This window comes from Ursus arctos, unplaced genomic scaffold (genome assembly GCF_023065955.2).
Source record: "Ursus arctos isolate Adak ecotype North America unplaced genomic scaffold, UrsArc2.0 scaffold_32, whole genome shotgun sequence".
Taxonomy (NCBI): Eukaryota; Metazoa; Chordata; class Mammalia; order Carnivora; family Ursidae; genus Ursus; species Ursus arctos.
Genome location: NW_026623008.1, coordinates 18872672 through 18898230, shown reverse-complemented (window position 1 = coordinate 18898230; position 25559 = coordinate 18872672). Strand labels below are relative to the sequence as shown.

Genomic DNA, 25559 nt, shown 5'->3' with positions numbered 1-25559 from the left:
ACGCGCAGCGATCCGCTTCACACGGGGTGGCAGGGGCCGGATAAAGCGGGAGGGCGCGGGGCGCAGCGGCGGGCACGGACCGGCTGGAGTGGCCGGAGCGGCAGCGGGACTGCCCCAGCGCGGCCCGGGCGGGAGCTGCCCCGCGAAGCAGCGGGCGGGCGAGAGGCGCGGGCGCAGGGGCGGCGGGAGCGGCGCGCGGGGCCCTCCGTGCAGGTGGGCGCGCGCTGCGCAGCGTCCCGCGCCCAACTTCCAGGGCGCATTGGGCGCGGCGGCCGCACGCGGCTTCCCGGACCCAGCGCGGGGCGCGCGGGGCCGCATGGAGCCCACCGAGAAGCAGCATCTGGTGGACGCCAGGCCCGGAGTCCGGTAAGGCGAGAGCCTGCGGAGCAGCGGGGATTTGAGCGGCATCGGGCGCACCTCCTGGTTTGCCGTTTACAGTGGACGGTTTTGCCGGCGGCTTGAACTGGGACCTCACAGAGGGGGGCGGGGGGAGGGGAGGGAAAGGGGAAAATCGAGCTTGGGCAGGGGGATCATCCCCCCCCGCCCCCCCGCAGCTGAGCACAGATCCTGACCCCTGCCCGCTAGTGGGCAGTCGCATGCCTGGAGCCCCGCCCGTGGCCCGACACTTTGCCCCCGGGCAGCCCCGCCCTGGGAGGCCCTGTGTCCCCGGGTGCGCAAGAGGGGCGTCTGCCCTTCTCCCTGAGCCTGAGCTCTGTTCCTTCTCCGTGCTTGGCTGCACTGGCCCTGCCCCTTGGCCAGTGCCCAACGTCTTTGCCTCCTCCGTCTTTGCCCCGGGTGGGGGAGGAGGGAACACCCTGGGCCAAGCCCCCAAGACTCCTGGACTGGTCATTTCCCCAGCACCCCACTCCAAACACGAGTTTCTGGTCACTCTTCAGGGACTGTGGAGCTTGGAGTGCCCTTAGCTATTCTTTGAATTGGAATGGGAACGTTTGCCAAGGCCCCATAGAGAGAGAGGACTGGAGTCAGCCCTCCCTGCCCTCAACTCAGAACTGAGTCCGCCCTCTCCCATCCTCTCTGGCCAGGTCTTACACGGGATCTCTGTGGCAGGAGGGGACTGGCTGGATCCCTCTGCCCCCATCTGGCCTGGACTTGCAGGCCATTGAGCTAGTCACTGAGAGTAATCATTACTGTCATGCCCAGAAGGGTCCTGGCAGTCACTTGGACCCCAAGAAGGAGCGGGCCCGGCGACAGCTTTATGTGGCCTCTGCCATCTGCCTGGTGTTCATGATTGGGGAAGTCGTTGGTAAGAACTTTTGTGCTAATTAAATGAAATTGGGTGCATGCATAGTCTCATGATCCAAAAGGCTTTTCTCCAGGATGTTCCCAGTAATATTAACACTAATAGCCCCGGGGCATCTGCCTCGCTCAGTCAGTAGAGCATGCGCCGCTTGACCTCAGTCAGGGTCCTGAGTTCAAGCCCCACATTGGGTGTGGAGCCGACTTAATTAAAAAGAAACTACTAATAGCCCCATTTATTGAACATTCACTAATGCTGAGACTTTTACAGGTTATCTCATCCAGTCCTCACTACAAGCTTGTACTGTCATGTGGGTGTTGTCATTCTTATTTTACAGATGATGAAACCGAGGCACGTTAGGGTTAAGTAATTTGCCCAAGATCACGCACAACCAGCGTGTTAAGGGACGGCCTGAATGCCTAGAAGGAAAGAGCATTTACTGACTGCCTCCTATGCTTTCCAAGCCCTATTTGAACTTGATTTTCACAATCACCCTCTAAGTAGATCTTGTCAGTCCCATTTCACAGATAAGAGGGTGAGGCTCAGAGAAAGTCACTTGCTCATGGTTACATAGCTAATGGGTGGAGAGGTCCTAAATCCGTGGTCTTTCTCCAGAGCCCCTGGTTTCCCTGCTGCACACGCAGTCTGGGAAGTTGGCTCCACGGGGAGCTGACAAGCCCCCTCCATCTCTCTGGTCATGCCCCTGCAGGTGGGTACCTAGCTCACAGTTTGGCAGTCATGACCGACGCAGCCCACTTGCTCACTGACTTTGCCAGCATGCTCGTGAGCCTCTTTTCTCTCTGGATGTCCTCTCGACCAGCCACCAAGACTATGAACTTCGGCTGGCAGCGAGCTGGTGAGGACCCTGGTGGGGGTGGGAATGGGGTTGGAAGAGGGAGCGGGTCAAGACGTGGGTTCTTTGGTGGCTGCAGTAGTGAGTGAGGCCCTGAGGGTGACTGGGGTCGGGGAAGAGGATGTCAGTTTTGGCTTCTGTCCTCTGGCAGCTCCCAGGCTGACAGAGAAGCTCTGGTCCCCTGTCCTCTGGGAATTTCCAGTCTGCAGGGAAAGGAGAGTTCACCTTCCTAAGAAATGAAATGGCCAGACTTCAAGAACAAATGACTGTGGCATTAACGGCACATAATTCCATATGGAATAATTTCCTGGGCAGGGGAAGGTCAGCAAAGCATTCTGGAAGATAGAGGCTTTAAGGCCCCTTTAGTGCGTCTCTGGGCCGCATTGTCATTTTCCTCTTGGTGGGAGATGGCCCAGTCTCCTCAGAAGCCTCAGTTTGTCAGCCGAGCAATAGGTATATATTTTAATAAGTCAGTTTCTTTACATGTAAAACGAAAGGGTTGACCAGGTGACTTCTGCAGTTCCTTCTAGCTCTGACGTACTCTGATGAGTGGTGAGGTAAGGTTTGACCATGCCGGCCATACCTTCGGCAGAGCCCGGTGGATCCAGGCCCTGACTTCGCAGGGAGGGGGCAGGGGGGGAGCATGGAGGGATGGGGAGGCCTCCTCAGTCTTAGGGCCCCATGCTAAGATGGGTATTGGGGGTTGGGTTCTTTCTCAGAGATCCTGGGAGCCCTGCTCTCTGTACTGTCCATCTGGGTCGTGACTGGAGTGCTGGTGTTCCTGGCGGTGGAGCGGCTAATCTCTGGGGACTATGAGATCGAAGGGGGGACCATGCTGATCACGTCGGGCTGTGCTGTGGCCGTGAATGTCATGTGAGTGTGGCCTCTGTTCCCTGTGAGTCCTCCCTCCCACTTTTCACACGCATATCTGCGTGCCTGCTCTCAGTGGAAGGAGGCCATGTGTCGGCCACAGGACCAGAATTTCCCTAGTGGTCTGAGCTCTGGTTCCTGGAACGCCTCAGTCCTGCCTCAGGCATAGGCTGAGGCCATGGAGAGCCCCTCCCCCCGTATGTGTGCGTGAATAAACCAGGAGCCTTCATACCTGAAATGGGAAGGGGTGAGTCTAGCTCTTACAAGGGCAGATGTCCCTAGGGGCAGAATCCCAAGTTCTTTTTCAAGCTGGTGTGCCTGAAGTCGCTGTCAGTGAGAGGCAGGGTGTGTGGAACATGGGTGTCTTTCTGGGCTTCCTCTCCCTTGGTCAGTGGTCTTGGGCAAGTCACTTCCCTCTCTAGGCCTCAGCTTCCCCTTCTGCGAAAGGGTGGGGGGAACGGGATGACCTCCATGGTGCCCTCCTGTTCTGAGATTTGGCATCTTTGTGCCCAGATCTAGCCTGGCATTGGAGCTGAGCCGTTCTCCTGTGGCGCTCTGAACCAAGGCCAGGTGGGTTGGGGATCCTCACCAGGCAAAGGGAACAGGCAGTTTGGGGACTAACAGGAAGGCCGGCCCTACTGGGGGGCCTCTACCTGCCATGTCAGTGAGCCCTTGGCTTTGTCTCTGCTTCTGCAGAATGGGGTTGACTCTTCACCAGTCTGGCCATGGGCACAGCCACGACAGCAGCCAGCCGCAGGAGAACCCCAGTGTCCGAGCTGCCTTTATCCACGTGATTGGGGACTTTCTACAGAGCATAGGCATCTTGGTGGCAGCCTATATTTTATACTTCAAGGTCAGAGCTGGGGACAGAGGGAGGTAGGCTGGGGGTGGGGGTGGGCAGGAGAGTATAGATCTGGGGGCTCCTTTCTACACGTGGCCCTTTCCAGGTTCTAGCTCCCTCCCAGCTGTGTGCGGAGAGGAAAGGAACATTTACCCAGGGCCAACCAAGTGTCAGCAACTCTGATCTTCACAGCAATCCTGAAGAGCAGATGGTGTTTTCTGCAGCTCAGAAAGGTTCAGTGACTTGGATAGTGTCACGCAGCTGGGAAATCGTGGAGCCAGATTCAAACCCCCAGGCCTGTGTGCTGCCAGTGCCTGGGCCTTGCCCGTCGCATAGACGCAGAGTGGTGTAGTGGAAAGAGCCAGGCGTTGGGGCTGACGTCTGGCTCCACCCCTTGCTAGCTGTGTGATACAGTCCTTTGAGCTCGCTGGTCCTCAGTTTCTCCATCTGTAAAATGAGCTGTCGGACCATTGGTGTCTATGATTCCTTTCAGTTTTGTTGACACTTCAGTCCCTTGGGCAAGGAGGGGTGGGAAGGGACTGTGCCTTATCCTGAGCTGTGATCTGTGCTGCCTGTTCTTGTGGACACAGGATGAAAGGCAGAGAATGGGGAGGCAGAGCCAGGGTGAGGCTTGTGCCCACTCTGCAGAGTGCCCCTCTCCCCGACTCAGCCCGGGGTGGGAAGGGAGAGAGAGGCTGAGGTGCTGGGTGCTGAACCACAGCTCTGCCTTCCCTTCTTTCTGTAGCCAGAGTACAAGTACGTAGACCCCATCTGCACCTTCCTCTTCTCCATCCTGGTCTTGGGGACAACCTTGACCATCCTGAGAGATGTGATCCTGGTGCTGATGGAAGGTAACCTGGGCTTGGGGCTCTCCTTTTGCTCTGGGCTATCCAGCACTAACAACGTTTGGGGGGAGGGGCAGGGGAGTCCCAGCACGCTGGCAGGGAGCCATGGTCTGGAGCCTGGCACAGGCTGGAAAACCTCCTGGGGCCCCAGGCCAGTCTTGGCATCAAGCTGAGCCCTCAGGTGTGGCTGTTCCTAGAAATGTCCCCTGGAGCGTACCTTCCCTTCCCTCTAGCCCCAGGGTGTCCCCTCCCCTGCTGGGGTGTGTCTTCCCTGGCTAGTCTGGTAACTCTAGGTGGTGTTTCTACCACCGGATGCTCCTCCCCTCCCCCCGTACACCTCCTCAGTCTCCGTCTGCCTTCCCTCGGCCAGAGAGAGGGACGAGGAGGGGACGAGGATTCTGCCTCCCGTTGCACAGGAGGCAGACTGAGGCTCAGGAAAACAAGGTGGTGGGTGTTGGACAAGCCTCTCAAATCCCCTCCAGCTCACTGCCTTCCTTTCTGAGGCCTCCACCTCGGGAGCACGTGGCTGGGCTCTGGAGGCTTCCTCAGTGCTGGCAAACGGTCTGTCCTGTCTTAACCACATTCACCAGCTTTCTTGTGCCCCAGGGTCTCGGGTCGTGGGGCTCTGGGCAGCCACGGTCAGTCCGAAGTTGGCCGCTGATCTGGAGTCGGCGGGAATGTCTGGCTGCAGGTCAGAGCATTTTCCCCAAGAGTGTGACGGACCCAGATACAAGCGATGATGCTGATGCCCCGTGTGGCTGCGGGGGTCCCCAGGTTCCCCTCTTCCCTTCCAAAAAATAGTGTTTGGGCACCTGCTCTGGGCCAGGCAGTGTTCTAGGCACTGAGGATACAGTGGTAGACAAAACAGACTCCCGCGCTCGTGGAATTTCCGTTTTAGAGGGGACACGGGCAAGAGACTGACTGACAAGGTCATTTCAGACAGTGTCAGGCATGAGGAGGAAAATACAAAAGGGCAATGTGGAGATCATCGGGGAGGTGGGGGCAGCATCGGATCTGCTGGGGTTCTTCTCTGAGGAGACAACATTTGAACAGCAGAAACCAGCAGGGGCGGGAGGGAGCAGGCTTCTTCAGTCCCTGTCCCCGCCGCCCTCAGGGACCCCCAAGGGTGTGGACTTCACGGCTGTACGGGATCTGCTGCTGTCGGTGGAAGGGGTGGAAGCCTTGCACAGCCTGCACATTTGGGCCCTGACCGTGGCCCAGCCCGTGCTGTCTGTCCACATCGCCATCGGTGAGTGGCCAGGATCCTCAGGGCAGGGGGAGGGACAGAGGCCGCCGGAGGCCTGGGGCCATCCCGGAAGCGCCGGATGACCTCGATGTCTGCAGCACGTGGCTGCTTTGAACCTGGCCCCATGTTGAGTCCTTTATAGACCTTAGTTCATTTGGTCATCACAATCCCATTTATAGATGAAGAAACTGAGGCTGGGGCTGGGGTGGGGCGGTCCTGTCACTTGCCCGGGCTTTGACAGCTCCTAGATGGCCGAGCAAAGATTCCCAGCCTCAAAGCCAGGGCTGCCCCTGCTCTTGTGGGATTGTGTGGGATTGTGCCAGGTGTGGGAACCCGAGGGTGGCCAGTGCAGGGGTGGAACCGGGGGTCTCCCTGATTGCCGGTACCCTGTCCTGCTGGGGGTGGGGAACGAGCTAGGCTCCTGGTCATTCCCCAGGGCCCGAGAGTGAGTAAATCGTTGTCCGGTGCCTCTCCGATGTGTCCTCTTGGCCCCTAGCTCAGAATGCAGATGGCCAGGCTGTGCTGAAGGCAGCCAGCACCCGCCTGCAGGGCAAGTTCCACTTCCACACCATGACCATCCAGATCGAAGACTACTCTGAGGACATGAAGGACTGTCAGGCGTGCCAAGGCCCCTCCGACTGACTGCCTGGCCAGGTGCCAGCTGAGGCATGGACGGGACCAGCAGCTGGTGGGGTTGAGTGCCTCCAGGCCCCGCCAGGACTTGGGCTCCCCTGGCCGTGTTATAAAGTGGGTCCCTCTCCTGACGTCTCCTCTGTGTTCAGTGTGAAGGAACTGTCCCCTGCCTCCCCCATCTGACTAGATAGCCAGTTTAAGGATGGAGACTCAGCAGGTGTAAGGGTAGTATGATCCCGCTCCTCCAGCTTCTGGGTTGGTGCCTGGCGGGGCTGGGTTTGGGCCTAATCCTCAGCTAACGCCTTCCTACCACCAGCCTCTGAAAAGGCAGGGAGGCACAGTGAGGGGTGACAGAGGGGAGACTGGCTCCAACGTCCCCTTGCTCACCTGCCGTATTCCTCATTTCAGTCTGTCTGGCCTTTGCCTTACGAATCTATGAAGAAGCCCCTTCTCCCTCTGCCTCTAACAACATGGTGTAAGGAGGCCTTGGGGCTTGGGAGTTGTGAGGACCCTGCACTCTCCGACCTGTCCCTCTGAGGTGGGAAACCAGCGGGCCCCTGAGGCCTGTCTGTGCCTTAGTTACTTCAGCTCTGAGCCACATGTTTCCCTTTCTTGGAGGGGGGAGGCTTCTGACCGTGTCAGGACCTGGGTGGTTTCTTCTTTCCTTATTCCCCCAGCCCAGGAACCCTGTGCCAACACAATGATTCCCTTGCCTCAGGTGGTGGGTGGGGGGGGGTGCAGGGATTTCAGTGTGGGTTCTGCCCTAATAACCCTACAGCCCCTGGCCCACTTCTCTTGTCCTGATAGAGTCTCAGGGATCTCAGAGCCTGACATGCGATGTGATTGGGCCAGCGCTGTGGCTGGTGTGGCCTGACCCGCTCAGAACTTGAGGATGGAGGACAAAGGGGTTGGTCGTACAACGGATGGGAGACGGCTTCTTGAGGTGTATGTAGATTCCCAAATTAGGGGCAGCTTGTGTTTACAAGATGAGGAGGGGAGACTGGTCCCTAGTCTCACAGAGAAGGCAGCACCGCCACTCAGTAGGTGGCCCGAAGGTGTCATCAGAGAAGGAGAGACTAAGAATGAACCTACCCTCACAGGGTTGTTGTGGGGACCGGAGCCAGAATTTGTTAAGCACCTGGTATTCCTTGCAGAGTGCGTACTTTGATCATCACGCCGGAAAGATGCCGCCTGAGGCCACCTCGCCAAAGGCCAGGTGGGCTTCCTAGCCTCCCCAGGGCCAGCACTCTGTCTTGACTCTGCCCTGATTTGTGGCAGGAAGAGGAAGGGTTGGTCACTCGCCTTCCCCTGTGAGCCTCTCTCTTCCCGTCTGTGAAATAACCTCTTGATGCCTTTCAAGCACTGTCGTCCAGGCTTACCTGTGGTCTAGGTCGTTGGGTTCTTCAGCCCCTCAAAATCTGTGGGAAGTATGTGGCCTGGAAGTGTGAGGTGGGGGACCACTGAAGGCTGTGCTCTACTCTACTCCAGTCTCTGGGGAGTCAAACCCCTTCTGCCCTCCAGGCCCCGGGAACCTGGATCCTGAGCTTTGCTGTGTGCCAAGTCCTTACACCCCTCTCAGGAGACTGCTTCTACAGATGAGAAAAGCAAAGCTCAGAGAGGTTGAGTCTCTGAAGTCACACAGCCACCAAAGCAGGTCGGGGTTTCTGCCTCAGTCACCCAGGCCTCCGTCTATAGCAGGAGCCGAAAACCTGGGCTGCGTGTTGGTACAGTGTGAGCCCTTGGGCCTGGCAGTGCCCTCCATGGGTAAGGCCATGCCAGGGCAGTTAAATATCTGGGTGCCGGAGCTGTGAGTGGGAAGGGGAAGAGTGCCTCCTTCTCTTGGCTGGGCCTGGCGCTCAGAGCCCTCCCCACCCTGGGAAGGGTGCCTGGGCCACAGCTGTGTTCTTCCTCACCCACCTTCAACTGTTCTTGACCCTGGGCCAGAATGCCTTCCGTCCTCTTTAACCCCCAGGTCCCCCTTCGCCTCAATAATCTAGCAGCCCCATGCCTCCCAAGGGAGAGCCCTCTCTGCACCCCAGTTGTGACTGGTTCCAGGGAGGACCTGAGTCATCCAGGGGCCAGAGGTCAAGCTGGAGGGTGGGGGTGGGAGGCCTTGGAGAAGCCCTGGGGGACAGCATGTTCTGGCCAGCCAGGGTGAGCTAGTCACGAGAGTTTCCAAAGCCGCGAGGCCATCAAAGCAGGAAAACACCTGACACCCTGGACCTGGGCTGGACCCATCACCCCCACCTCTCTAGGGTCACCCCATTCCCCCCCAAGCCCTGAGTTCCCCCTCCCCCACGCAGCTGCTGTAGGGGTATTTATAGCCCAAGCATGAGGGGGCAAGGACACGCGATTTATTTCGGAAGTGATAATTCCAGTTCCAGGTGGATGAACCCTGGAGAACCCAGCAGCCCTTCCCCCACTCCACTGTCATAGCCAGGGGCTCCAGACAACCCCATCTCCCACCCAGCCCACCTAGAAATGGCTTCTTAGTCCTGAGTATGTGGGCTAAAGGAGTGGGGCTGTTCTTGCAAGTTCCTCCCCCTAGTGTTTAGACCTCAGACTGCACCCTGCCAACACTCCACATCCCCTTGCCCGGTCCCCCCCTGACCGAAGGGGCGTTTAGAACTCCGGTCCCTTTACTGGAAGAGGGAGTGTGGTGCGGCGCTGACATCTAGTGGTTGCGGCCCGAAGTACAGAGCCCTGGGCTGGGCTGGCACGGACTCCTTGCGATCCTCTTTCTCCTTTGGCCCCATGGCTCGGCTCGCGCGCCAGGTAGGGAAGGAAGTCCTGAAGCTGGCTTCTCTGTGCCTCTGTGCGAAGATCGGGCCTGGCAACCCAGGCATCTGCAGGTAGCTGCCTTACTGCCGGACTAGGAACACCGGAGGTTGAGGGAGGATGGAGTTTTGTCTCACTTGGCACACTCTCCACACTCCCAACTACGGCACAGGGCCGGGCACACAGTTGATGTCTTCTGTTCGTCAAATACTTGTGAAGCACCTGCCGAGCCAGAGAGAAGAGGACGTGGCTCTGCCCTCCTGGGGCTTCCAGGCTGGCCCTGGGGCCTGACTGTGTACCTTGCAAAGCAGCAGGAACAGTGTGGGAAAGATGAAGCTGTGAAAGCGCAGAGGATCTGGGTCAGGGATGGGGGTCAGGCAAGTCCGTGGGGGAGGCGATCTGAAAAACAGGAGAAGTCTGCTCCCGCAGAGAAGCTGAGAAAGGAATTCCAGGCAAAGGATCAGCAACAGGTGAGGGCATAGTCGCAGAGTAAGCGCCGGGCACCTGTGACCTGCCACGAGCGGCTGGACTGGAGGGTGGGGCAAGGCCCCGCGCCTCGGGGCACTGGGCTGATTGGCTAATAGGGATCTGACCCAAGGCCCCGCGCCTCGGGGCACTGGGCTGATTGGCTAATAGGGATCTGACGTGTTGGCTAACTGGCAGCCTTGATTGGGTCTCCAGATGTCCAAAGGGAGGGGGCTGAGCCCTCCCAGCCCCTTCCCTTGCAGTGCCCCCAGGAGCAGGGCTGGGGGCACTGCTGGTCCTTCCTAGGGCTTCTCCAGGCTGCGATACTTCTTGCGCAGCACGGACACCGGGTCCTTGAAGAGCACTGGGTCCAGACGGAGGCGAGAAGAAACCAGGGGCATGGAGCCAAACTCCGCCGCCATCTGATTGATGCAGTCCTGGGCCGGCGGCTGCGACTCTGGGCCCCCAGGAGTCTAAGGGGGAGGAGAAATGCGTTGGAGGTCTTCTCTGTCCTTCTGAACCCACCCCCATGCCCCTGAACCCTGCAGCAAAAAAGGATTGGGGTTAGACAGTGAGAGGGAATCCCTTCCCCAGCCAGCGCCCTCCCCCAGCCGACCCGGCCCCCTGTATCCTCACCAGTGGAGGTCTGGCCTCCAGATGCTGCCTCCCATAGGGCACCTTGATCGGGGGCAGCTTGGTGACTGCTGCTACTAGGAAGTTCATCAGGATGTCCACACAGGTGGGTGCTCCATCTGCCAGGGTTCTCAGAGCCTCGGGCAGGGAGTGGGTGAAGAGGGTGTGGTAATACCTGGGCAAGGGGGGTGACAGGGGGAGGCTGCAGCCAGATTCACCCGCCACCCCTTCCTGCCAGGCCCCGTTCTCCTCCCTCCTGACCTCGCTCTCCCTTTGACCTCAAACCCCATGCCTCTTTAGAAACCCCTGCTCCCGTCTCAGCCCTGGCCGCCTCAGAGAGCTTACACCAGAAATACAAACCTCTCTACTGTTCTGTGCTCTGTGGTTCGTCACCAGCAAATGGTGTCCTCCCTGCCCCCTCCCTTACAGCTCCATGAGGCCCCCACTCCTGGGCTCTGAGGTCTGAACTCAGCCAGAATGAGCTGGGGGATCAGCTGGTTCCAAGGCCATTAAACATGGCAGCCCGAAGACCTGCCTCAGGAAGGCTGGGGATTAACCAGATGCTGCTGCTCCGGGTGGGCCTTGCTTCACGCCGCCCTCCTACAGAACCACCTAGGCCCACCCTGCAGACCTTAGGGGTATTCACTCTGCTGAGGATTGCCTGCAGAGCTCCTGGGTAAAGGCACTAGAGGTTCCGGGTTCCACATACTTGGTTTAAACACATCTAAGGAACCCCTCTAAAGGGGCCTTCCAGAATTCAGTCCCTACCCCAAAGACAGGTGCTTCAGTCGACTTGTGGAAGGCCTGGGACAGTCCCCAGCCCATCGCACACACACTTACAAAGCTTTAGGGCCATTCTCTCGTCACCACCAACGCCAACCCCAAATTCCTGTCCTCTACCTAGCTCTGTTTTAAAATAACACTAGCTACCATTTGTTGACCGATTGTGTGCCAAGGCCTTCATCTGGTTTTCTCATCTGATTATCACATCAGCCCTGTGAGGTGAAAACATTTTCCAGATAAGGAAACTGAGCCTCACAAGAAGTGAGGAGATCTGCCCATCACACAACTGGGATGTGGCAGATCTGGGCCTTGAACCTGGATCTCTGGGCTCTAGGTTGACTGCTGTGTTCCCTCCCACGCCACCCTGCTCATGGTTCAAGAAGGGGGTCTCTGGCCCTCTGCTCCCAGAGCCAGGCCAGCCATCTGTACCTGTGGTAAAAGGCAGCTGATGTGAGAACCATGGAGAACTCGTTGGCCGTCTCCGCAGTGTAGCCCCAGCCACCCCGGGCCTCATCCCAGAAGTGGCTCCATGTCAGGAAGCCCACCATCCGCTCAGGGAAGCTCTGCCACACCACAAAAGCAAAGTCCACCTGGGGAGATATTTAAGTGAGGTATGAGGAGGGACTTCCCGACCAGCGGGAACACCCACAGATAATGGAGGCAAGGCCAGCCTGGCCGAGGGGACTCAGCAGAGAGGAGATGGGAGCATGAAAGTTTCCAGGAGTGCTGGGGTGGGGGTGGGGTTCCCAACAGGGAGCTAGAAACAGTGCTTTTTCAGCTGGGAGCTGGAAACTGTTTTCAAGAGTCTGCCAGAAGCTTCTAGATTGCTAAGGAGGAGGCTGATCGGCTCGCAGGGGTGGTTTCAAAAGCAGGAGCGTGCACCTCTGCCCTGGTCATCTGCTCCTCCCTGCTCTGGGAATCTGGGGGGCTGCCCACGGCCCCTCTGGCCCTGTCCCCTCTACACCCTGGGCTCCTCTTGGGCCCCGTCCTCACCTCACTTGTGGTAAGACTGCTGTGCGCGTCGAGGCTGAGGATGGCATCAGTGCTGATGGCTGTGTGCGGCAGGAAGCGGTCGCTGGCCTGTGGTGGGAGGGAGGTGAGGCCAACTCAGCCGTGGGAACCCTCCCCAGGCTCCCACAGGGACTGTCTAAATAGCCGCGACAGGGCGGTGACAACAGCCGGGCTGCCTGGCCCTGGCGCCCAGCACTCACTGCAGCTCTCCGCACCTCCATTTCCCCTTTGGTAAGATGGGCAGATGGTACCTCGAGGCCCTTCTAGTTTCGACGCCTCGGGATTCCTCCTGTCGCATGACATGCTCACCTCAACCCTGGGGGGGGCTGTCAGACATCCTCCCTTTGAAAGCAACAGGTCCAGAGAGATGAAGGGACTTGCCCAGAGCCACACAGCACGCGGGCGGCCCCCACCCTGGGTTCTCAGAAGCCACCCTCCTCCGGCTCAACCTGCTGCCGTCTGTCCTCATTTCCTCAAGACCCCACGTTTCTCCTCTAGCTCATCCAAGGCAGCCAACATACTCCCTCTGCCTGCCCTCATCACGTGAGACCCCAGTTCTCTGGAAGCACAATCGACAAGGGTCAGGGATGGACGAGCATCGTCTCCGTTGGGCTCGCAGCTGAGACCCACGTCAGACAGCCCGCCACCTGCACCGCGCAAGCGAAGCCTGCGTGAGGAGATCTTCAAGTGAGCTGGGAGGAGGGCCCTCCCGACCCGCTGCAGGCCTGCCTGGGCTCCAGGTCTGGCTCAGGCCCGGCAAGCACACCCTGCGTGCGCCTCCCCGGTTCCCAGCATGTGGGGGCTGGAGCCCTGCCTGCCGTGCCCCCACCCCGCTCCTCACCTTCCTCTGCCCGGCCAGGACCGTCAAGGGCACTGCTGTCTTGGGCCACCTGGGTGGGGGTGGCTTCTCACTGCTCCAGAGAACCAAGATCTAGGAGAAAAACGGGGTGTTCCCGCAGTCTGGGAGAGCAGCTCTATTTGTGGGTTTGGGAGAGTTTAGTTGGAGCCAAGGTCCTTTCAGCGCTGCCCTGTTTTTTGCCCCCGGGGTTCAGGAAGGCAGGAGTTCTGGTGACACGAGGTAGCTACAGATCGCGTTAGAGCTGGAGAGCGTTGTGGTGGCCCCTAGCCTGGGCCCCGGCCCCTCACCCCGTCCCCATCTTCTCTCAAAGGCTTTCGTTCTCTTCTGCTCCTTTATCATTCACTGCCCAGCTCAAACGTGCCATCTGTGGAGCTGCTTTTCCTGTCCCCGGATGAGCTGAGGGCTTCCCTTCCCCGTGAGCCCCCTCAAGAGTCTCTGTGGCTTCTCTGGAAGTGAGGTTTGACAACGCGAGCCAGGAAATGCTAACCGAATCTGAATCCGGGGCAGGATCCTTTCCTGCCTTTTCTCTGCTTCCTCCGCATCAAGCCCACAGCCTGGCACTGAGAAAATGACCGATGGGTGAGCCCACGAGTGAGCGCATGTCTGTTTACCTCTCCAGCCGCCCCAAAGGGTACCTGCTTTTTACATGATTTCATCAGTTTTCATGGGGGGGGGGGCAGGGAGGAAAGGAACAAGGACATTGGGACTTAAAGAGGAGGGCAGTGATGGCCCTTGAAAACCCCTCCTGTGCCTCCCCCCCAAAAATGTGTGGTTACACTTGGGGTCTAGATGTCTTCAAGGGTCCTGCCCTTTCCCTTGCCCCCACCCTGGATCCCAGGACCCCAGCTGGCAAGGGGGACAGACCTGGGCACAGTGCTGGGAGCCTGCCACTGCCTGGATGAGCTTCAGCGGGGGCTGGCCTGGGTCCCCCACCCAGATCAGGGCGCTGAACCTGCCCGTAGGCCGAGAGCCTGGGGGAATAAGACAGAGGCTGTCAGGGTGGGAGGGGACTGGACCCCCTGAAGAGTGACCTGAGTGGGGGGCGGGGGACTCCAGGAGCCAGGAGAAATGTTGGAAAATCAGGGAAGGGCCTGGCAGGGCTCTATGGTTGAGGCTGGGACAGACTTGAGAAGAACTGGCAAGGGGACTTCAAGTTGCCCCATCCCCAGGGCATACCCCGTTGTAGGTGGTAGAAGGGGAAGTCCAAGGGGCTTGTGGAAAACGTGGGCAGGGCCAGGAGGGCGCCTGGGGGGCTGTTCCATAAGAGCGATGGGTGAGCGGACGCTCCAAAGATCCGGTCCTGAATTATCTGTGAAATGAGAGAGGGCTGTGCTGAGAAAGTGGCCGGTTTGGTCGTGCGCAGGGTCTGGGGAAGCGCAGACCCGGCGTAGCCCCCCCCCCCCTTCAAGCTCCTGGGAGGGCTGCAGCTGCATCGCTGTCCGGATTGTTCAGAGAAGTCCAGAGTAGGGGGCACTCAGTGATGGTGCCCAGAGGTGGCCGATGATGATGAGCTGGCTGCCTCCTTTTCCTTCCTCACTCATGGCAGACTGGCTAACAATCGTGACATTCTTCCCGGACCCAGAATCTCCTTTAACACAGCACTCCAGGCAGCCACTGCCCATCACCTGGGCTGACATGTTGGCACATGCTTTGAAATCTATTGGCCAGAGCCATCCCTCTACAGATGGGGGAAACTGAGGTCAAGACTGGGGAAGGAACTTGTCCAAGAGCTCAGAGCCAAGTCTCAGATGCATCCTAGAAGCCTCTTCAAGGGGGAAGTCCAAACAGGCGGCAGAAGAGGTATCCAGAGAGAGGGGTGTGGAGAGGGAACAGGGATGAGGCAGGAGCCAAGCACCACGGCCCCCACCATGGAAGTCCCCCTCACCTCCAGAGTGGTATGGATGACCTTCTCCACGGAGGAGAAGTAGGCATCCCATAGAAACTGGGTCTGCTGACGCAGGGCAAGGACCCGCGTGGGGGGCATCTCCTGGAGGGCAGCGAGGACCTGAGGCACAGAGGGAGGAAAGGAAAGCATGGCGCCTTGTCAGGCTCTGACTGACTCTGAGATGGGGCCACCCAGGCTGGAGGTCTGGGAACCAGAAGCCTTCTCCCCAAGGTTTTCCAAGTAAGCTAGCAGCAGCCACCTTTGGCCAAGTCCCAGGTAACAGTAAAGAGTTCAAGCGTCACACAGAGTTGGGCCTAAATGCCACTTAGTAACTGTGTGACTGTGGACAAACGACTCAACCTCTCTGAGTCTGTGTCCTCATCTGTAAAGTGGGGATAATAATAGTACCTGCCTCATAGCGTAGCTGTGGGGATTAAATTAGATAATACAGGGTGCCTGGGTGGCTCAGTCGGTTAAATGGTTAAGCGTCTGCCTTCCTCTCAGGTCGTGATCCCAGGGTCCTGGGATTGAGCCCCGCCTCAGGCTCCCTGCTCCCGCTGGGAGTCTGCTTCTCCCCCTCCCCCTGCTCATGGACACATGCGCTCTCTCTCAAATAAATAAAAGAAATCTTGAAAATAAATAAATAAATAAAATAGATAATAAACATTAAGTGCTTAGCATATGGCAGAGACTCAGTGACTGGTAGCTATTATTATTAACTACTCTACCAGTCTCGCTTCTCAGGGGTCTCGAGGCTTATGCAGATTTTTCATAACCAGGCAAAATTAGTTTCATCAGCTGGAAAAATCACTATGCATTTTGCTTTCCCACCCCAGCCTCCATGGAGGCACTCAGATTTTGGATTTTTTGTGGTTTTCCCTTAAATTGGTCGAGTCATGGGTGGGAGTCATGGGAGATTAGCTGGTCTAACTTATCCCATTGTACAGATGGGGAAACTGAGGCTGGAAAAGGCTCAGGACTCACTCTCAGAACCTTCAGGAGTCTCTGCCTCTCTCTGATCCTATGGGAGCCCCAGAGGCTTGGGGCTTGGAGCAAAATCATGAATACACACATACAGGTCATAGGGATGAGGACTGAGATCAGCCTGGGGGCCGAGATCCCGGGCTCCTCCCGTGTCCTGGGTCCAGTCTCCACCCTGTGGGCAGGGCCCTGAGCTACCTGAAACAGGAGCCTCTCGTCAGCTACGATGGCCGCCTTGGTCCAATCGATGACCTCGGAGAAGGGCAGCTCCCACCGAGGGCTGAGAAGCACAGGGATGCAGCCAGCCTGGGGGAAAGCGGAGGCACTGGGGAGCCCACTCTCACCCTACACACACTCCCCCTCCCCCAGTTCCAAATTAGCAGCTGCTTGGGTTGGGGGCAAGGGGTAAAGAGGAGAGAAAGGTGGTTTTTTTGGGCAGTGGGTTTTGCTCTACAGAGGGTGTGGTGAGCGCGGGTGCCCGCAGCTCACTGTCCCTTCCCATCGGCCTAGGCCCGGAGAGCCTGCCAGCTCAGGAGTGTCTGGGGACAGGGCCAGGGGATGCCTAGCTTGGCGCTGTACCTGCAGGGCTTGGAGGAAGTGCAAGGCATCAGGACCGTGGCCAGGGATGAGGCAGAAGGTGGCATTGGGTAGCGTTGCCCCCGGGTGGGTCCTAAGGAGGTACAGGAGGGGGTCCCGCACATATGAGGCCCGAGACAGCTGCCCCTCATCCCACTTGGCTCCCTTGATGACCCCCTAACCCCCCACACCAACACTCCCAACTTCACAATGTGCAAACCCACCATCTGTGCTTCATATGTTAACAAACACTCATGCACGCACACAGCCACACGGAACACTGACACAAACACAAGCTTCACACCCGCCCCTCCCCCATGGTGGGCTGGAGCCCTGGGTTCTAGCTCTGCCTCTGCCCTTGGTGGGCTCAGGCATGTCCCCCTTCTCTTCTCTGGACCTCGGTTTCCTCATTTGCAAAACAGGAGGTGGCGGGACCAGCTGTTTCCAAGGCCTGGTCTGAGGCACAGGTTTGCCCCCCCACTGCTCTGCCACACGCAGATTCTCGGGCGGCCGTCACCTGAGTGGCCTCCCTGCCCTGCCTTCCCCTCATCCCGAGCGCCCAGGCCCATGAAAGTTTCCTCTGTCAGGAGGTGGGCTGGGCCCCCAGCCTGGAACCGCACAGGAAGCTGCTGCCCAGAGGCCCTCACATCCAGAGGACAGGCTTCCTCTGTTCCTCCCACTTCTCCCCCAGCCCCAGGGCCACACTCTGTGTGTGTTTGTGGGGGGAGGGGCTTGAGTCACAGACGCCTCGGAGCCACCTCCCTGGGACTGCCCACCCAGGGAAGCAGCGCCCATGACCTAGCTACTGGGAGGTGCAGGGAGGGTGTGGAGGGGGCAGGACTCCTGGGCTCAAACGCCTGCTCAGAGTGGGACTGAGGAATAGGGCCCAGAGGTCCCACGACCCTCCTCAGCTACAGCCTGTCTGGTCTGAGTCTGAACCATTGAACAGATGGGGAGACTGAGTCTCAGAGAGACTCAAGGACTAGCTTAGGGTCTCAGAAAGGGTTAAGGCAGAGCTGGCTTACTCCTGCCCCTGGGTTATTTGAACTACCCCAGGGCTGCGGCTTAGGGCTCTCACAGGGGTTCTGCCTGCTGCCTTGTCTCTACTGCTCAGGTGGCCACCAGGCTTCTGGAAGAAGCCACGAGTTAAACAACGGGACTTTCTCTAACTCTGGTGGCACAGCACCAGCCAGCTACAGCCCTCCTCCCCGCCCCTCCCCCCCCAACAAAGCCCTAAGGGACTGAGAAGTCCTAAGTTCAAGGCTTCCGAGAACCCAGAGACAAAGAGCTTTCTGACTAAACTGTACTCGTCAATCCTCACTGACCTCCACTGTTCCTCCTCCGTCTCTCTATCGTCCCTCAGCCTGGAACACCCCTCTCTGCCTTATAGTCCAAGGAATTCCTCCTACTTGATCTTTTTTTAAATATATATTTTTTTGTTTTAAGATTCTATTTATTTATTTGAGAGAGAGAGCGAGAGCGAGAGCAGAAGCAGGGGGAGCAGCAGAGAAGCAGACTGACAGCGAACCCAATGTGGGACCTGGGATCATGACCCTGAGCCGAAGGCAAACGCTTAACCGACTGAGCCACCCAGGTGCCCCTCCTCCTACTCGATCTTAAGGTCTAAGCTCAAACCTCACCTCCTCTGGGAAGCCCTCCTTGACCTTTCCAGAGATGGCTTCCTCCTCTCTGCTCCCACAGTAAGGAGCCACGCTGACCTTCACTGAGCACTATTCTGAGTGCTTTACATGCAGTCACTCACTTCATTCTCACAGCCCTCCCTCAGAGAAGGGAGGTCTGTGCGGTTAGTCCCCTGCTTTCCGGATGAGGGAATGGAGGCCTAGAGAGGCCCTCAGCTCTGAGGGAGAGAAGCCAGCAAGCCAGGCAGCTTGCACAGCATCTCTCTGCTTCACACCGTGGCTCCTACCCAGGGGCTTGCCTGCCTCTCCCACAAGACCAAGCAACTTGAGGGCTGGGGCCCTTCCTTCCTCATCTTAGCGTCCCCAGGGCCGAGTCGAGCCCCCGGCCGAGACTGGGCATGTAATGGTTGCTCAGGCTGTGATAAAGGACGGACCCAGGGCCAGTGGGCCCAATGTCTGAAAGGTCAGTTTCGGCACCAATTCTAGTACTGGGTCTGGCTGACAGTAGCCAGGGGGTAGCCTTGGGAGATGGTGAGATCCCCATCGGTAGAGGTATGTAAGCAGAGCTGTATGAGCCCCTGCCTTTGTGCGTGTGTGCGTGCGTGTGTGTGTGTTACGGAGGGGACATCATGGCGACTGCCTGTGAAGTCTGAGGGGTCTGTGACCATATAGGCTGTTTGCCACAGTGCCCAGGGATGGAGTCAATGTGGCTCCACGGGGCTGGACATAGGCAAGTCCACATGTGACTTCTGTGTGCCCTTGGCACTTGGGCCTTTGGGGCCTCTCTGCCATAAATAAATAAATATGTATATATAATATATATTTATATAACCTTTGATAAAGCATGGGTATAAAAACAAAACCACTGGGGTGCCTGGCTGCCTTAGGTGGTGGAGTGTGAAACTCCTGGTCACGGGGTTGTGCACATTTTAAGATTACTTAAAAATAAATGAAGACATTAATATTATATATTAGGGGCGCCTGGGTGGCTCAGTCAGTCAAGCGTCTGCCTTCGGCCCAGGTCATGATCTCAGGGTCCTGTGATCGAGCCCTGAGTCCTGCTCAGCAGGGAGTCTGCTTCTCCCTCTCCCTCTGCCCCCCCCGCCCCCGCTCGTGCTCTCTCTCAAATGAAATCTTTCAAAACATATATATTAAAACATTTTCTTCTACTTAAAAGTACGGTTTTTCCTTCTGATTTTCAAAGAAATGAAAACGTTTTCCTGGGCCCCTGAAAGTACCATGGGACCTAGGCACGGCGCCTCCTATATCATTTTAAAACATGCATTGAATTTATGTAAAAAAAAAAAAAAACAAAAACAAACCTAAGTGGGGGAGAGCATAGGTACGCGTCGTTTGTGCAGACACAGAGTACCTCAGAACAGACGGGAGAGAAACTAGAGACGGTGTTTGGCTCCAGGAAGGAAACCTGGGTGGCCAGAGACAGGGGCGGGAGGGAGTTTGACTATATACCCTTTTGTGCCTTTGGAATTTGGTACCCTGTGAATGAATTCCCTATTCATAAAAATAAATAAATAACAATTTAAATGGGTGGAGGCTTCTTCCAAAGCAACAGGAGACTGTTCACCGAGGGTGGAAAACTATAGGCTCTGGAGCCAGAAGTGCAGGGTTGAAGCCCAGCTCCGCGGTCGCCCCATCACCAACTCGAGGGAGGCCATGGCGAATCAAGGAGCTCGTCACCAAAGGGCCTTGGCTGTCTCTCTCCACCTCTCTGAGCCTCAGTTTCCTGTTCCCTGAAGGGTACTTGAGGGTGCCTGACTTGTGCGAAGGGCCCCCCCACCCCCCGGCCGTGTTCACTGCCTCCCCTCCCCTCCCCCACCCTCGCAGGCCCAGTGAATGTGGGACAGCGGCTGTGGGATGGTGGCAGGGGCTGTGAATTGCCTCTTTCTCTGGCCAGTACTTGCTTATTCAGGCCACCTTCCGGGGGCTGCCCTGTGACTGGTGGCCTCCCTCTCTCCCTCTGTCCCTGTCCCATCTGGCTGCTTCAGGCAGCTGCCTGACACCTCAGGGAAACTGAGGCTTAAGCTACTCCAGAGATTACAAGGCCTGTCCCCTGCAGGGGAGCTGAGGCCAAAGACAGAACCTGTGAAATTGCAGAGGACAGTCACAGGCTGCCAGGCATCACACCTCAGAAAGAAATGCATCCACACGCTACTCAGAGGCTGGAAAGCCTTGACCAGTTCTAGCCGACCTGGGATTAAGCAGTCAACCTTCAGTGCATGCAGCTCCCTAACTTTCAGTTTCTCAAAGAAGTTCAGCTTAAAATAGCTTTCAGCTTCACCAGGGCAGTAACTAAAGTCAGCCCAAAGAAGAACCTTCTGTAAGCAAGAATAGCTAAGAGCCTAATCAGAAAGGTCAGGCGGGGCCATGGTGAACCAGAGAACTTGTTCACTGAAGGTGAGCTCCGTCTGAGCTCTGAGCTTCAGGGGCCTGGGGTGGCGGGGGTCCCGATCTTTCTGATCACGGGCGAGGACGTTCTAGGGATGGGTCTGGGCAGAAGGGTCTGGGGGCTGACGAGGCAACTGCATTCCTACCTCTGGCTGTGGGGCTCCCTGGTGACTGCCTTGAGGAGGCAGAGGGATTGCATTCCCAGGAGAGCCCTCTGGCTGAGAGAAGCCCCTGAGAAGCAGAGGCAAAAAGGGAGCTTGGCCACGTGAAGAATCCCCAGTGGGGAGTGGAGCTGAGAATAGCCCATGTTGTTCTAGGAGAGAACAGCGGGCTACCTGAGGGGCGGAGCAAGGGAAGGACACCAGAGTGACAGGTTCCAACTCAGGTCTGCCCCAGAGAGGGAGGAGGAACCCTGTGCCGCTCCGGCCCTGGACGGCCGCAAAAAAACTTGAGTTCCTGCCTGCCCAACCAGCCTCTGGACACCTCCGGCCTCACGGGGGTGCAGGGGGATCAGGGTACTTAGGGATTAACTGCTTTTTCACTTGAGGTGTGTCACTCCAACTAGCCCAGGAGGGGAGTTTCTGAACAACTCTCCGTGTCCCATAGGCCACCATGCCCCTCACATGTCTCCAAGGCGGTTGGGTTGCACTGGCTGGAAGTTCTTCTGTAGGTCTGACCTCATTCATACTTGCTGTTTCCTTAAGAGATTAATCCCCCAACTGAGACACAAGGGCAGCTTCCATCTGTGACCAGTTCTCAAGCTCCGTAGCTCTCAGGTATGTGATGGGTTGATCATACACTCTTGGTTAAAACACAGAATTCTAATGCTGCAGGCTTTGGAAACAGGCAACTCTGCATTTCAACACTGGCTGTGCTCTCTGTCTGGATGGCCTCAGACAAGTTACTTAACCTCTCTGAGCTTAGCATCGGGGTACACAAACAAATGATAGCAGTTGTATTATTTTATTATAACCATTATTTATAATTTAGCACAGAGTGAACACAATAGACATATACGTTAAAATATTAGGAAAGGAGGAACTGGAATAAGAGAAAAAGAGTAAGTGGGAGTGAGTCGTATTTTTGTTTTTACAGATCCCCCAGGAAGAACTCCAAAACCGACTTTGCACACCCCGTGTGGCAAAGTACCATCTTGGCGGAGGGGGGGGCGGTTCTCACTGTCTAATTTGAGCAGCAGGAGGCCAGAGTTTGCCAGGCCTAGCTGGTTCTCCGGTCCCATCTCAATCCCGCCCTCCACCTTGGCCTCTGGGCTCACTCCATTGCAGATCCCTCCCACCCAGCCCCCGAGGGTAAAGGTCCACTTACTGCTCGGGTCCACGGTCCTGCTCACAGCGCCCATCCCAGGGGCAGGCAGACGAGTCAGCGCCTGCTGTGCGCCACCCGCCCCTCTCCTCTGCCAGGGCTAGCAGGGGCACCCCAGGGTGGGGGCTGTGCTGTCCCAGCTGGCCAGGTGCCCCACCTCGCAATGGGTGGGCTTCAGGAAGAAGCGGGAGGGCCACGTCAAAGCCAGGCCGGAAGGTGTCCACTGTGGGGCCGGCCTTGGCCACCATCGCCTGTCCCAGCTGGAAGGTCTGGGGGCAGAAGGCTGGGTGGAGACTGAGGACCAGATGGTTCCTTCCCCCATTCCATTGCGGGGGCACCGGGCTGCACTCTCCAGCGGGGGCTTCCAGGCGGAGGAGGAGGCAGGCCTCATCAGGGCTGATGGAGTGGTAGCGGGAGCTCTCAATGGAAGCCAGGATCCCGCGGTGAGAGTCAGAGTTCGGTCCAGCCACCGGGTGCACGAACACCTTGAGACGACCACCCCTGCACTTGGAGACATCAAAGCAAGATCCCCAGTCGCAGCTGCCACCACGGGGGCCTCGAGGAGGTTGAGGGTCATCTTCTGGGAGCTCCCCAGGCTGGGAGAAACGCGGCAGGAGCTCCGCATCCAGCCAGCGGGGCCAGCCTTGGGGGGCACCTGCCCAGGGTCTGGCAGGCACTGCCAGGCGGAGAAGGGGAAAGACTCTCAGAAGGACGAGGAGCCAAGAGGCCGACAGTGCCAGCCAGAGGGACTTTCTTCTCCACGACTGCATGTGGCCACCCGCAGCCGGGGCTGGGGAAACAGGAGGAGCAAGGCCTTGAGGGTGAGTCGCTGGAGCTGGAATCAGCCTTCTAGTTCAGCCCCTTCATTATACAGATGGGAAGACTGAGGCCCATGGAGAACAGGCTGCCTGGGTAAGGTCAAACCTCAAGTCACCAGCCAGGCACCAGGAGGCCAGGTAGGAGCCAGCTTTGTGGCCTTGCCTTCTTGCAGTCAGGAATCTGCTTCCTTGGCCTTTGGACAACCAAGCCAGGCTTTGCCCCCCCCAGCAGCGCCCCCTGCCCCTGGGCACTGCTCAGGCTGATGCAATCCCCTGACCACACTGCAAGGCCACGTCCTTCTGCCCTCCTGGCTGCACCCCCTGACCTTGGCCTCCGCGGAGAGGCGGGCAGTCTGCCAGGCCATGGGGGACCTGTCAGGGCTCTCACAGGAGGTGGCTTGGCCAGGGTGCGGGGCTGGACAGAAGCGGGGCTGACCTCCCCAATCCTCCCCTTGCCTGAGCAGCCCCCTAGTAGCCCTGGCCGCCCCTGTGCCCACTGGCAGGCACTCCTGGGCTGTGGGGCCCTGCGGCTGGAGCTAAAATTAGACCCCGACCCCCATAGGGACTATCAGGGTCAGCTGAGGTCAAGGCCTGGGTGCAGCCGGAGCCCCCTGCCTGGGGGGACTGGGAGAGCTCCGGGTCCTAGTCCTCTCCCACCCTGCCGCTGTACCCGGGCTCAGGCAGCTCGGCCCCTCTTCCCCCACCCCTAGCAGCTGGTCCTGCACCCTCTGACTTGGGGCTATCACGGTGCAGACGCCGGGGGACCCTGTCCCAAGCCCCTGTCCCATGTCCCCCCAGCCCTGCCGGCGTCTTCTCCCCTTCCTTCTCAGGGCAGCGTCTGGCCGGCCTGGATCTCTTTCCCAGCCTGGCTCCTCCCCTGGCAGCCCTGATTCGCTCCTGCCTGGGAGGCAGGGTCTCCACTTAACCCCTTCCAAACCAGTTTCCTCGATGGGCGATAATCCTCGCCAGCAGGACCCACACCTCACAGATGCCTCGAGTTATCACAGCCCAAACCTCAGAATTCACACAGCAACCCTCCAAGACAGAGGTTTAGCCCTGTCATTTTTCACAGGTGAGAGAAGTGAAGCTCAGAGAGGGCTGGTATCTTCCTAGGATGACTAAGATGTGGCGGGGCAAGGACTTGAACCCTGAACTCCTGACCCTCCTCCTTAGAGCTTCCCACTGGTCACCCCAGCTGGGGGTCCGAGTGTGGGGAGTCTATCAGTCAGCAGATGAGAAAGTCCACAGATGAGAAGAGTGAGGTGTGAAGTGAGGGGAGGGGTAGGTGGGGGCGGGATGGGGTGGGTGGTATTGGGTAAGATGCTCTCAACTATTCCCAGGAACAGCCCCTCCTCCTTCAGCACCCCCCCCCCCATCTCATCCAGCTGCAACCTTTTCAGGTCCACACCTGGCACCTCTCACTCAGGTGCCCAGGTCTGCCCTCGTCTGGAGCTCCGGAGGGAAGGTCTCGATGCTCATCCTCCAGTCCTTATGGTAAGTTCTGGCTGACGTTGAACTTGGCTATCCATTAGTCCACGGCCATTGAGGGGTTCCCCTGCTCACTTCCTTGGTCTGTGCTCTGAGAGGGGGCTCAGGAATGGGTGATGTCACGCACTGAAGCATCGCTGAGGTGAAGAGGGAGACACAGACCCTGGCTGCCAGGAGCCCCAGTCTGATGAGGGAGGTCACATGGAACCAGCCGACCTAGAGGGAACTCTGCCTCCACCTCTTAACAGCTGGATGATGTGGCGCCTCTGTCCCCTCATCTCTAGAGGGAAGTAAAGATCTTCACCGTGAGGTGGTTGCCAGGTTAAATCCAGGCCTATCCCATGGGGTCCCTCAACAAGTGGCAACCTCCTTTCCTTGCTTGCCTTCCCCTGATCTCAGAGGGCCACTGATCTGACCAGGAAGAATGTTTTGCCCTCCACGGGAATGTTTTGCCATCCATGGGCAGCAGTTCTGAGGGAAGAGCACAGTTCATTCACCCAACGTCCTCAAAATGGCCAGCACAGGGGAAACCTGGCCTCTTTGCCTACAGGGTCCATCACTGAGTGATGGACTGACTTTCCCTGCACGCATCAGGCTTTCCTGAGGGGAGAGAGGCCTTCACACTTGCTGTTTGCTACTCCCGCCATTCACCTTGCTCAGCTAACGCCACCTCATCTGACAGGAATCAGCGAAAGTCTCTCCTCCTACAGGAAGCCTCTCTGACTCTCCTCGGGCTGGGTCTGGGCCCTCCTCTAGGTTCTCATGCCGCTTCTTCATCCTTCTATCCCCGTACTCATTCATTCGTTCATTCATTCATTCAACAAGTACTTATTAAGTACTAAATGTGGGCCAGGTTTTGCGCCAGGCCCTAGAGATACCACATGAACAGTAACAGCTAACATCCGTATTACACTTACTATGTTCCACACGCAACTCCAAGTGCGAGTGTATTAGCTCACTGAATCCTCTCCTAGGGGGACTCTGAGGACGGTACTGTTATTATCCCCATCTTATAGATGGGAAAATAGAGGCCTGCCTAGACACCTTAAGTAAGTTGCCTAAATTCCCACATGTTAGCCAGGATTAGGACCCAGGCAATCCATTCCTTCAGCCATCACACCATCCTGTCTCCTGAGTGAGACAGGTACACCCATTCTTGCAGAAGGCACCGGCCCTGAGGAACACCAGGATCCAGGCACTTACAGGGAGGGGGGGAGGGGTCACCCGAGTACACCGAGGGGCTGCTTAACGCAGGGGGCCAGAGACGTCATCTGAGGCAGTGACACCTGCCCTAACACTTGAAGGACACAGAACGTTCTTCAGAAAAACCACTGTGGCTGCCTAGGTGGGAGCAGACAGGAAATGGC

General features: G+C 57.8%; 2 protein-coding genes across 4 annotated transcripts; one reads left to right on the top strand and one right to left on the bottom strand.

The window, feature by feature from the left end:
- Positions 1-209: 209 nt before the first annotated feature.
- Positions 210-8888, top strand: SLC30A2 (solute carrier family 30 member 2). Of its 2 annotated transcripts, none has more exons than XM_048221808.2 (8): positions 210-366; positions 1044-1264; positions 1968-2114; positions 2831-2984; positions 3678-3834; positions 4568-4673; positions 5782-5916; positions 6415-8888. In XM_048221808.2, exons 1-8 carry the CDS (start codon positions 317-319, stop codon positions 6510-6512), a joined length of 1068 nt encoding a protein of 355 aa, XP_048077765.1. In that variant the 5' UTR covers positions 210-316; the 3' UTR covers positions 6513-8888. The 2 variants fall into 2 exon arrangements, with proteins under 2 accessions (XP_048077765.1, XP_026372773.1); XM_026516988.4 differs by having other exon boundaries at positions 212-366; positions 6410-8888.
- On the bottom strand, positions 8879-23544 carry EXTL1 (exostosin like glycosyltransferase 1). 2 transcript variants are annotated; one of them, XM_026516987.4, is made up of 11 exons: positions 21890-23544; positions 16521-16611; positions 16140-16247; positions 14961-15080; positions 14252-14384; positions 13940-14046; positions 13058-13147; positions 12199-12285; positions 11635-11795; positions 10426-10597; positions 8879-10262 (listed from the first exon to the last, which is right to left on the bottom strand). In XM_026516987.4, the coding sequence occupies exons 1-11, from the start codon at positions 22654-22656 to the stop codon at positions 10092-10094; spliced, it is 2007 nt and encodes a 668-aa protein (XP_026372772.2). In that variant the 5' UTR covers positions 22657-23544; the 3' UTR covers positions 8879-10091. The 2 variants fall into 2 exon arrangements, with proteins under 2 accessions (XP_026372772.2, XP_044246381.2); XM_044390446.3 differs by having other exon boundaries at positions 10247-10331; positions 21890-22656.
- Between the last annotated feature and the right edge of the window lie 2015 nt (positions 23545-25559).

Coding starts and splice junctions, on each gene's coding strand:
- EXTL1 (XM_026516987.4), bottom strand. CDS start 22,656: ATGCAGTCGTGGAGAAGAAAGTCCCTCTGGCTGGCACTGTCGGCCTCT. Junction 15,081..16,139: donor ACGAGAGGCTCCTGTTTCAG/GTAGCTCAGGGC, acceptor TCTGTGCCTCAG/GTCCTCGCTGCCCTCCAGGA. Junction 14,047..14,251: donor CTTCTACCACCTACAACGGG/GTATGCCCTGGG, acceptor TTATTCCCCCAG/GCTCTCGGCCTACGGGCAGG.
- SLC30A2 (XM_026516988.4), top strand. CDS start 317: ATGGAGCCCACCGAGAAGCAGCATCTGGTGGACGCCAGGCCCGGAGTC. Junction 367..1,043: donor GACGCCAGGCCCGGAGTCCG/GTAAGGCGAGAG, acceptor CTCTCTGGCCAG/GTCTTACACGGGATCTCTGT. Junction 5,917..6,409: donor GTCTGTCCACATCGCCATCG/GTGAGTGGCCAG, acceptor CTTGGCCCCTAG/CTCAGAATGCAGATGGCCAG.